The sequence below is a fragment of the Sinocyclocheilus grahami genome, unplaced genomic scaffold (assembly GCF_001515645.1).
Source record: "Sinocyclocheilus grahami isolate Dianchi unplaced genomic scaffold, SAMN03320097.WGS_v1.1 scaffold464.1, whole genome shotgun sequence".
NCBI classification, from domain to species: domain Eukaryota; kingdom Metazoa; phylum Chordata; class Actinopteri; order Cypriniformes; family Cyprinidae; genus Sinocyclocheilus; species Sinocyclocheilus grahami.
The window spans coordinates 740,021-752,137 of NW_015505643.1; the positions used below are offsets into that span (position 1 = coordinate 740,021).

At 37.1% G+C, this 12,117-nt stretch overlaps 2 protein-coding genes across 2 annotated transcripts in view; one reads left to right on the forward strand and one right to left on the reverse strand.

The window, feature by feature from the left end:
• Positions 1-3,481, reverse strand: part of LOC107553060 (acidic leucine-rich nuclear phosphoprotein 32 family member A-like) — a 4,445-nt gene extending 964 nt beyond the window's left edge. Inside the window, exons 1-3 of the mRNA XM_016235151.1 lie at positions 2,673-3,481; positions 448-597; positions 187-339 (exon numbers count right to left, since the gene is read on the reverse strand). Coding sequence (XP_016090637.1) covers positions 187-339; positions 448-597; positions 2,673-2,726 — 357 coding nt within the window. The 5' untranslated portion in view covers positions 2,727-3,481. The remainder of the gene's footprint in view (positions 1-186; positions 340-447; positions 598-2,672) is intronic.
• An 8,309-nt stretch (positions 3,482-11,790) lies between these two features.
• The window catches only part of LOC107553083 (D-glucuronyl C5-epimerase-like), a 53,939-nt gene continuing 53,612 nt past the window's right edge, over positions 11,791-12,117 (forward strand). The window contains exon 1 of the mRNA XM_016235180.1: positions 11,791-11,939. The gene's annotated coding sequence lies outside the window, so the exon portion shown is untranslated. The remainder of the gene's footprint in view (positions 11,940-12,117) is intronic.

Below are 12,117 nucleotides of genomic sequence, written 5' to 3' on the forward strand. Positions count from 1 at the left end.
TTTTTTTTTTTTATCATTTCAAGCCATCTAAAATCCAAGTCAGGCAACAACATCATTATTTAGATGTGTTATTCAAGAATATTAATAATAGTAGTGCTTGAAAATCTCTCAACAGTGTTATCAGTGAGCGTATACATAAATTATTAAAATATATTCATCACTAAGTTGATAAACTCCACTAGTTACGACTCCAATGATACTATAAACACATCTTACCAGGGGTTCGATGGTGCTGAGGTCTTTAATTTTGTTGCCGCTGAGGTTGAGATGGGTGAGGTTGGGACATTTCTCTGCCAGTACCTCTAGACCCCCTGAGATTCTGTTATCGCTAAGCTCGAGCTGTGCAAAACATGATTCAGTGCCATATTAATAAGACTGGCAAAGACTTCATTCAATCCCAAAATATATTTCTGATACTACTGTAGTAGTAGACAAAGCATCTATTACCTTTTTGAGTTTGTTTAGCTTAGGCAAATTGGCGACTGATGTTAAGCCTACATTGATTGTGCTTAAAAATTCCAGTTCCTCAAACTCGTCAGTGAGGCCCTCAATTTTGCCCTCATTTGACCTACAGTTGTCGAGCACGAGCTCTTTCACCTGTTAAAGGGCACATAAGATGAAATGTTATGATTAACGAATACAGCATTTGTTACAGTCTCCACCTGAGCAACTTCAAACTAATGGGGAGGTGGACAACGCCACTTAAATTCAGTCACATCAGGGCTGTTTCTAACTTTTGCAGCATGCCAAGAGCACTGTGTTTGTCTTTATGTTCACCCAACAAAATGGCATAAAATATGCTCACAATTGGAAATAAAACTAAGGAAACTACCTATTGTTATCAGCAATTACTTGGAATAAACAGAAAAACAGCGTCCATTCTTAACAAAATATGAATGTTAATCAGATTAGAATGAGAAAAATAAAGAGCACAAATAAACACGTCGCCACGACCGATTCGGGCGCCATGCAGTTGTAAAGTTTACTTCAGCATGCGGTCTACAGCACCAGATAGGGGATGTTTCGGTGCTTTTACAAAATCTCACATTTGACTCCCTATCCAACAAAATGGCTGACTCCGCAACAAGCGGCGTGCATTGTTTTCCTGGGAGGTAGAGCATTTTTACTATAGTGCGTGCTCGAACAGCAAAGTAAAGACGCGTAAACGATAGCCCGGGTGTTACACCAAGTGCATTACATTGTCTTGGAAGAGCAAAGACACGAGGACGGACCCAAGAATTCACGAGTAGGAGGGGCAGAGAGGCGCATGATAATGCAACGGAGTCGCTCTTTAAGCGAAAGGTATCGACTTTCACGGAATAAAAAGGACATTTCAGGCTTCGTACACGCTCGACTCTCTATATTCAACGGTTCTGTTCGGTTCAAAGCATTGAAACGGCGGCAACGACTCTCTGCTCGATTAAATATCGTGCGTCTTTGTTGCTGGTTAAAATGGCGGCTTGTCCTAGATCTTGCAACTAGAGCAGCGCAGCTTCAGGTTGCGTAGCACTCACATAAGCGCCCAGTCTGTCAATAACAAGCAGAGCCACACGGCTGGAGATCTCTTTATCCTAACAGTGGAGACGCACAGAGGTGCTCAGAATACGGTTATGACATTTTAATTACGAGCTCTATTACAGCGTATGTAGGTATGCGTACAGGGGCAATAACAGGGACCTCGATAACGTTGCACTGAATTGATCAGACATGGTAGTTATATTTGCGGGAATCGATAAATAGTAAGAAAAACACGGAGGATATTTATGAAAGAGAAAGTGCCGATTTGCTCTTTGCATTCCGGCAATGTCGTCAACAAATAATGCAGTTTTAAATAGGTTTGAGCACCTTTACGCAACTACATATGCTGTGACACGATTCCTTTCTATACCGCGACCGAACAACAAATGTGCACACACATATATATATATACACATATATATATATACATACACACACACACACACACACACACACATCTCGCGCCTATTAGTAACGTGCCAGAAGCCCTCGAAAAGATCCCGCTTAAGTATTTACACAACTTTCTTTGATTGAGAAACGTAAATGCTTTCGATTTAGACTCAAATTCGTCAATAAAAGCCTTTTGCTGGAGAGATGCCACGAAATGTATTTGACCGATCGGGTTATCGCAAGCTATCTGTCAAATCGTCTGCACAGCAATTCACAAAATGCGTCCCACAACAAGTTAGCGAACTGGCCGATGTCCACTGTGACTGGCGAGTATGAATGTTGAACTGAAAATGGATGTGCGAAAGTGTGAGAGAGGCATGAACTGACGGCGGGCGACTTTTGCAGCACTGAGGATGCAAATGAAAAGGGCGCGTTCAGGGGCTACAAAGTTACAAATATGGCTTCTCACGCCGCTTCCCTTGTTTATACACTGAATGCATGGAGCTCTTGCAGTTTCCGACCACAGCATCATCAAAAGGTCTCGCAAAAGTTGGGAAAAAATGCTCAGTAAAACTGTTAAACTTATGGGCCACACTGAGATAACAATATCAAAGGCTCTAGGCTTGTACCAAAGTCGCCGCAAACTTTTCATTCAAGACATCAACTTGAAGCGTGCACATCTAGCGTTGTCCATCCACGCAGAACTACTCTAACCAACAGTTTTATTAAAATCATATCACTCAGCAATTAATAAACATGCTTACGTCTGACGGCGTCCGGTTCCGCAACTCCAGGTGAATTCTCTTTTTCATATCCATCTTACTGAACTCTAAGTGAGTGATTTAAACCAAAGAGCGCAGTTAGACTTGGAGTCTTTGCTGCACATTCAGCTATAGCCTCTTAAACTAGCTATTGCGAGTCTCACAAACTTGATATCTCGGTGGGTGGGAGTTGGGTGTGGGATTGTCGTCACCGGTGACCAATTAGAAGCGCGGAATGGAAAGTGAAAACACTCACAACTACACTGACGACCAATCAGCGGTCGATCACAAACTGGGTGGGGTTACAGGAACCGTTAGGTTGATCCACCGAATGTGTTTTGGGGTGACATCTATGCGATAAAATCAACTGAACTGTCGAAGGCGCAGAGACTAAACAGGGGTATGGTAGTTATTTTAGTTTAGAGTGGGTTTATCCACACTTAGACCAGGATATAGGCGTTATAGGACTATAGAGACATTTTGAAATACGCTGGCGTGTTGGTTACAATAAATGCAACGGTCGTGTAAGCGAGGGCTGTACACGTGTTAAATATTTTGTCAAACTACTGCTTTCTGTCTCGAAGCACACAGTTTCCTGGCATGTAAGTACAGTCACTTTGGACAGATGGATTGGTAGACCGTCAGGAAAACACGACCCCTCCCCCTTTGGAGGGAACGCACGGTGGCGTCCACTGATGCTATCTGCGCTAAAATCTTTATTTCTTTCCTAGTTTACGCAGTAAACAAGGGATTTTTCTCACTGCATCTCACAAAAAAAGGGATTTCATGCAGTGAGAGTTTTAAATGAGTTAGTCCTGTGTATATAAACGCTGCTATGTAAATATGATTTAATCCGATAAAGCATATATTTCCTGTGTGTGTGTGTGTGTGTGTGTAATTCATTGCAGAGTGCGTGCACGATGTGCGCAGAGCCAAATCGTATTCGCACGCTTTGTGGCACACAGTCGCTCCTTTTCACACCACCGACGGCTGGACAGGACAGAACGTGCACCAACATGTTTGCTCATGCAAGCCAGAAATCACATTCAGGAGACTATTTCTTTCGCGGAAGACTTGATCGTTTTTACAGTTAGAATGAAGACCGCGTGTATCATGTGACTCGCCGAGAAGGGTTAGATATTTGAATAAAGGGTATCTGGAAACACGTGGGGTTGTTTTAAGAGGACAGATTATCTGCAATAATGCTAAAAGAGTGGTGCAAAGGATCAGTTCGTGACGTGTTCAATCATCAACCTTGATAATTCATGTCAGTGTCACTTTACAACAATGCTTTTCTTTTTATTACCATCTTCGTTACACGAGGAAGCAACAACAAGAGTGGTGCAAAACAATGTACATCATTTTGGAAAACTATCAAAAGACAAAATGTACTCGTTAATTGAAAAAGAAATATTAAAACTGAATAACATTAGACAAAAAGAAGTTGAGAAATAAAGGCAAATAAAAAAAAGTAATAAGAAAGAAAAATAAAGGAATAAGGACGAACAATAGCCCAATAATGAGCAAAAGAAACTCTCCACGCTCCTGCTTTGCCTTTGTGCTTCTTCTTTTTTTCCTCGATGTTCCCAATATGAAATGCACACCACATGCACTTTAGAAATGAGTTTACATTGTATATCCCTTATTCTAAGGAAATAACAATATATGATACAAGTTTTCTGCTCCTTGTTTAGCACTCAAGACTTGAACTGTATCCTTTTTCCAAACCCTCAGAGTCACTTGACCGAGCCACTAGTGATCTGTTAGCAAGCGCTGTCATTCATCTGTGATGGCTCGCTGATCTACATAACTGCTCTTTCACTCGGATTGCTTGCACATCATTTTGTGTCTTCTAACACCGCTGTGGTGCATTAGACCTACTCTTTATCTGTGTGTACTTAACAGACAGATAATAAATAAAATAATATATATGGGTAAGACGAGGGAAGTTGCTCCACTTAAGAAGTATTTACCAGTACCTGGGGCAAGAAGTCCACCCGGCAAAACTGATACAAAATGTATTAATCACTTTTTATATGTTTTTAAAAAATACTAAATCAACTATTTAAAATTGTATTTTGACAATTATTTGAATAATTGAATAACAGATAACAAACAAATCAAAAGAGAGGAACATTTATTATTTATATTTTATATTTATATTGTTATGAGGTCCACCTATATAAGACTTTTATACTACAGACCTATTAATATATTTAATTGCCCATATTTGAACACTTTAACTGTCGCCCGTCCCCTCTAAGTTTACTTCACTATATTACAATTGAATCCTAATCTAATCATGACAAACTATATATCGTTGGAAAGGTCTAAGACTCCTAAATATATATTTTACCAATGTTTTTGTTAAAAATTATGTAGGAAAAGTAATCGATTCATTTTTGACAAGAGTGCACCTCAAAAATCTACATCATAACATGAGTTCTGACCTTTGTCAAAAAAAGTCTTCTTTGTTGCCTTTTTCTCTATCGCACTTTAGAAATCATCAGAAATGATATATCAGTTGAAAACTTTAAATCTCAAAATTCATCTTTTGAAACCCATTTTAAAATCAAACATTGCATTACCATGAAAATGGTACATCAATATCATGTTACAAAATGTTTTCATTCATGAATTATAAAAAAATTTAGTTTGGATCGTGCACTTTCAGGTCTATGTTAAAAAATGTGAGTGACAGTCAAGGGGTTAAATGAAGATATGTCATAATAGCAACACTATGAATGAAAAGATGAAAAGAAAATTGAAGATGTCTGATTCATGGAATTACTGAATAATAACCCCATTAATTACAATTATTATTAAATTTAAAAGCATGCCATTCTAGGCCTTCTTTGCCAATTCCATCTTACCCCAATGGTCTAATTTGATCTTTTTACTTGAATTGAATTTTGACTCCATAATTCCAAAAAATGCCCACAAACCCCCCATTAAAAATGAGCACAATAAAATGTTGATATTCAGTATAATATAATGTCATAGATCACTGTTTTCCAGAGACACAAAATTAGAACAAATAACCTCAAAGCCCAGTCTGCTGACTCTGTATCAAACTGAATCCTCTGGAACCTTTTTCTTTTCCCCAAATCTTTGCCTCTCTCTCCCTCTATTCTCTTTCCTAATATCTTTCTCTTTATCCGTATTATGTGTATGACTCCGTCCTCCAACTTGTAGATAATCACATTGTAGTGCAGCAGTGGATTCATAATTGTATATTTACTGCAATACGCCACACTGGTGCCAGAAGGACATGAACCAGACAGACAGTAACTTTGGGTTCTATAAATGGAAATCTGCCAGACAGTATGAGATATTTTAAATGTGACTCCTGCTATTCGGTTATCAAGTTATGAAGTTGATAGACTGATTTTTATTGAGGGCGCACCTTTTTAAATCAAACAATTCACATTTAAATGGAGGCCAGTGCAAGCTTGTTATAAGAGGATAACCCAAGGCTGAACACAATCGTAGAAAACAAAGGAAAAGTTGATTTCACCTGCTAAGAGTACAAACCATCCCATACCGTAATAAAAAAAAAGTGTATAAACATTCTCCCTGCAGAGAGGTTTTTTTTCTCCCAGGTTTACAACCTGGCTTCTCTCCAATCGCTCCCTTGTCCTCTATAGGCTGGCTTCACTATCATGAAAGTATGATTCACGATTCATGATAACGCAAACTGATTTACTTACAATGACAGTCATTGTGTCCTTGAGCACTTTCCTGCTGAGAACACCAGCATGATCACCGCTGTACACTGAGTTTTAGATACTTGTCTAGAACAATACATGTAGTGTACATAGTGTCATTCTAACAAAGATATTGCTATTGGCAATATAGGCTTAATAGTATTTAGTAAAAACATGCTATGAATCAAATATGATATAAAATACACTGCCTTTACACTCTAAAAAAAATCTGTAAATATAATGCACAAAATAATTTGATGGAATTTTCGAACTTTTTTGGAATGTGTAGCTCTCATGAAATCCAAAATGAGCCAATATTTGGCATGACATTTCAAAATGTCTCACTTTCAACATTTGATATGTTATCTATATTCTATTGTGAATACAATATAAGTTTATGAGATTTGTAAATTATTCCATTCCTTTTTTACTCACAATTTGTACACATTTGTCCCAACTTTTTTGGAATGGGGTTTGTACAATAAAAATATACATACTGTCTTGTTAATATAATACAAATTTTGTTTATATTTATATATTTTTACTTTACATTTAAATTGATAAGAATTATAGCGTCCCACACAATGGGAACACACATGACACTAAAATTATGCAAAAAAAAAAACATGAGGTAAATAATATAAAATGTAAGACAAAATAACAAAAATACTTAAATCAAATTAAAAACAGATTCCCTCATGCAGGGAAAGTCATTTGACTGTTTTTCACTGTTAATTATAAGTGTCTCTATAACAGAAAAACCAACAAAACATAATTTTAACAATATTTAACTATAAAAGTATTTTTCATGTGAGTATTATAGAGATATAAAATGCAAATTCATACATTTACTTACAAAAACCATAAATTTTTTACTGTAAAATTACACATGCAATGTTAAATTTATAATGTAATATATACGGTAGAATCTTTTTCTGTAAAAATCACAAACATTTTTACAGTGTACAGAACAATATAAACTGTATTGATTAAAATGCATAAATGTAATTGTTTATTGGTGGAAAATATGCCATTTTAAGATTAAAATTTGCAACAATATTGTGCGTTATCTGTAAGTTTGAATATCTCTCAACATACACTGAATAAAGTGTTTCAGTAACACCTATTAATGGATTTGATGACAAAGAGAACATTGCCACACTGAAAAAAATGTTTCATTCATCCAATTAAAAAAAGAAGTGTAGGGTAATGATTCAAAATAAATTATTTTTCATCGGCTCAAGTAAAAAAATATAGATGTGAATCATTACTCCAAATTTTTTTAATTGGATGAATGAAAAAAATACACATTGTATTACATTGTAAAGTGCACATTGTATGTTGTTGCTGTTGTCATGGTGATGTCAGTCTTGTTTAAGCAGATGTGACAGGTTAGAGTTCAGCCAACATGTCTCTGACAAGCTGTGACCCACAGCTGTTTTACCGGCTCACTTTTTTTTAAGGACTTTTGCAAATAGTGTGTGTGTGTGTGTGTGAGTGGTTGTGAGAGAGAGAGAGCACTCGTGTGTCTATGCTTATTTATTTCTCATTGACAAATGTTGGGTGTTATTAAGAGTGTATGCTTTGCAACTGATCCGTATACCTCTGACCTACTTGCGAGAAATACCTGCCAATTACTAAAAATAAACACACTTTTACATTCTGTCAACATTACATCCTTTCAGATTGCCATGTTGTCAGCCAGTGGCATTTTGGCCTCATGGTGGCGAGATCTCAAGAAGAGCCAGTGACAGCAATAAACAAAGAATTGCAGAGAAGAGGAAAGCAAAAGGAAGAAGAGGCCAGGCGTAGTAAATATTTATGAAGTGGGTGCTGATGCTCTCTGGCTGGGTGATGCGGCGCGTTGAAGTACATTAACAAACAGTAAGCAGTCCACATTAATCTTTTATATGTTTGGAGGTCAACGACAATATAAAACAACAAAGGATTGCAGCAAGAACACACAGCAACCCTGAAATCAATTAGCTGTCAGTCTCCCTCACTCTCTGCAGACCAACATCATGTACAAATCTGAATCTGTTATCTTCTGAGTGTTCCTGTTGGATTTATTATTAAAAGACTATTAATTTTGAATTCTCCTGCATTGTGTGCTTTAATTTGCACAACACTGTTAGAGCTTCTACAATCGGACTGTATTAAATTTATATATAGCAGGTATATGTTTAAAATTAACATTCTCTTCAGGAAAACATTTTGAGAGAATTTTGAGAAATGTCTCAGTGTTTCTTTCTTTTTTTAAGGGATACAGTGGAAGCCAGTGGTAACCAAATTTGTTTGGTTACCAACGTTCTTCAAAATATAGGAAGAAAATCATACAGTTTGAAACCATGTGCGGTAATGTGAGTAAACGATAACAGAAAATCTACAATATTCTGGAAATGCCTCATATTATCTTCTAGATGTGTTTGAATGTTATTGGATTTATTTCCTTCAATCATTTCTATCCACAACTCTCTCTTTTTCTAAGCTGAGTGTTTTCCATTAAAGTGATAATCACAAAAGGACATTGGAGCATCATCACTGTCTGAGAGAAGAAGCTGCAGTAGACTATAAATATCCAGGGTCTACCTTATCTCTGTCATTCAGTTTTCTTTGTTGAATTACTGAAAATACCTCAAGAACAGTGCCCTCTTTTCCTCTCTGTGACTCAGGCCAGCACGCACACACACACACACACAGACACACACACACACACACACACACACACACACACACACACACACACACACACACACAGAGAGTAAGGCCAGCAGGCCAGCACGCACACACACACACACACACACACACACACACACACACACACACACACACACACACACACACACACACACAGTGAGATAACATCAGCCATCTTTGTATTGAGCATTTCCAAACTGCCTTTTCCCTCTCACTTGTAATTCTTCTGCAGCTATGGAGGAGCAAAGAAACTGCAGTCCCTGAGGATTACTCTGACTGTGGTGACTCAAGAACTGAATGGACCATCTTCCAGACCCAAGACTGCCCTTTCTTCAGGCTTTTTTTTTTTTTTGGCATTCAGGAAAATGATAGAGGGAAATAGATTTCATAGACATTATGTTGAATTTCAGAATATGCATTCTAATTTGCAGCTGTGGTTAGAGTCTGACAGGTAAAGAAGCCATGGACTAGAAAGCATTCTTTGTCAATCTAGTTCATAAACAAGCAATCAAACAAAAAAAAAATAATAATTTTTTTTTTTTATTATTATAAAAGTTTAATATTATTTTATATCAATACAATGACAGAAAGTAGAACAATAGTCCAAGGCATTTATAGTAGCTAGGATGACATGTTATGTCTAACTAAAACAACTGAACACAGATATAAAAAGACTAAAAAGACTCCCATACTTCCCAGAGAGAGCTGTCAAGATAAAAGATTAGGCTTTTAAAGTTGTTCTAAAGGCTTTTTTCCCTTAGCTTTAGCATATTTTAAATGGAGGTAGTTAATTCAACATCACAGAACTGTGTGCTGGAACAGTGTGTGGGTGCATAATCACAAGCATTTTGGCGCAGCTTGACATGTTATTGCTGGGGAACTCATGAGGGTCATGGGGCAGGTCATTAGGATTGCTTCCAGATGGATCGTGGGTAGTGATGCAGTACAGTGGTGGTGTACATGATCATTGTTATGCTCCTTCACTCTGCAAACTTACTCATTGTGTTAATCTGTGCACCACACGCACACGTTCTAGGAATAGAGACGTCAGTGTCTCTAATAATGAGTCTCATGGCTCAAACTATTCACAGAGGCAGCAGTTTAAAAAAAACCCCCGACAAATGCTGACTTGAAGCATGAAAACTTACATTCACTTGTAGATGTTAAAATGTGCTTATCAAAGGCTTTTTTTTTAATATAAAAAAATGTATTTAAAGCGTTTAATACCGTTGTCTGTCAATAGCATTTGAGGAACAAATTTTGATTATTAAATCCCATTGATTTGTTGAATGTTGTCTTGAAACTGGAATATTCCTAAAATGTAATAAATATTGCAGTATATTCACAATAGCCTACTTCATTAGCTTAATTAGTACCAAGAGCTTTAACCAGGCAGAACACACACAGATACACATAGCTTCAAATATGCCGCTACCTAATTTGCTAAACTAATTTGTCCCATAAAAACATGTTTATATCAGTTGCTGAAGGTGATTATGGCTCGATAACTCTTTTGTTTTAACACACAGCTTTTACTTCTTCTTCTTCTTCTTCTTCTTCTTCCCTTAGCCTATACTTACACATTTTACTTATCCATTTATTCCCATTCTCCTTCTATTTGTTTTATTTCTATTTTGTTCTCTTATTTTTTATTTATTTTTGTCTTAACCTGTTAATCCGCACCCGGACACCGGCGTCCTGAAATACGAATTTCTAAGGCCTCTAAATTATTAACCTGACCAAAACTTTCCTGAAAACCTGTTGCATAGAATCTACTACATGCTTTCTGCCCTTTGATTGATAGTTCATACTTTTTTTAGTAAGTAAAAGGCTTTTTAGTATAATTCTAATAATGTCCACCTTTAAGTTATAGCCTACATGTGTCTTTTCACAGTGAAATATTCAATGATTTTTATAAAGTAAACATAAGAATAAATTTATATTGTTAGTAATATACACATTTACTGGACTGAAGCAACTTATTAATTACTCATACATGTTTTTTTTAAATACATAATAAAATATATCATATATGATACATAAGGCTTTTGAGGAATGCTTATTTGTACATCTCTCAATCATCACTGTATTGCATTGCGTTATGTTGCAGAGCTTCAATAATAAAACCATGCACTTTTCATGGATGTCATCTTACTAGACATATTACTGAGAGATATACAGTGAAAACCGATACTTATATGCATTTTATATATGCAGTATGTCTGCTATACTGTTCAATAAAAGTCTCATTGACTTACATTACAAGCCATAAGTATTTCATCGTACTTCCAGGCCACATAAATAACAACAATTGCACCAAACTGCATATGTTTTGCTCAGTTTGGGTCTCTGAGAGAGATTCTTCTGACTATTATTTCATATGTCAGGCTTCACAAGGAGCACAACCTCTTATTTTTCAGGCAAAACAATGCACTCTGGCTTGGTACACATGACTGTAAAGTCTGCAGATTTGCAGATCGGTATTCGGCAAATCTTTTAACATTTCACACACTCCAGTTCCATGTCTCCCCAATCCTGTAAACAAATTGCATGATTGAGTTCTAGTACTCTCCAAGATGTCAATAATGTTGGGGATCTCTTACCCTTCGCTTCCTTATTGGACGACGTGTATTGAGTTTGATTGGTCAGTGCAGCTCCGTCAGTAGTGTTGTGATATCGCGATATCTCAGGCATATGTTCTCTCGCTGCAGCGCTGTAGCGGGCTGAGTGTGGGTGCTTGACTGCCAGTGGAGCCAGCGTCTCTCTCTCTCTCTCAAGCGAAGTGCAACCTGAGATATCGAGGCTGTTTACGTAGTCTTTTAACTTTTGAAGGGCCTGCGGAACAGCGTGCTTGAATGTTTCAAAGGTGAGTGAATGCTGCTTCTCTGCGTCCTGGCGAGTATGAATCTTTTTGCTCATTCAGTTGCAGTGCTAACATGTCGACAGTGCGGTGCCTTTGAGTTGAGCATCAGGACTGCTAGCAGCTAGTCTCGGTCATTCTTGTTCGTTTAACTCGAAACTGCTTGAAAATCAATAAACAATCA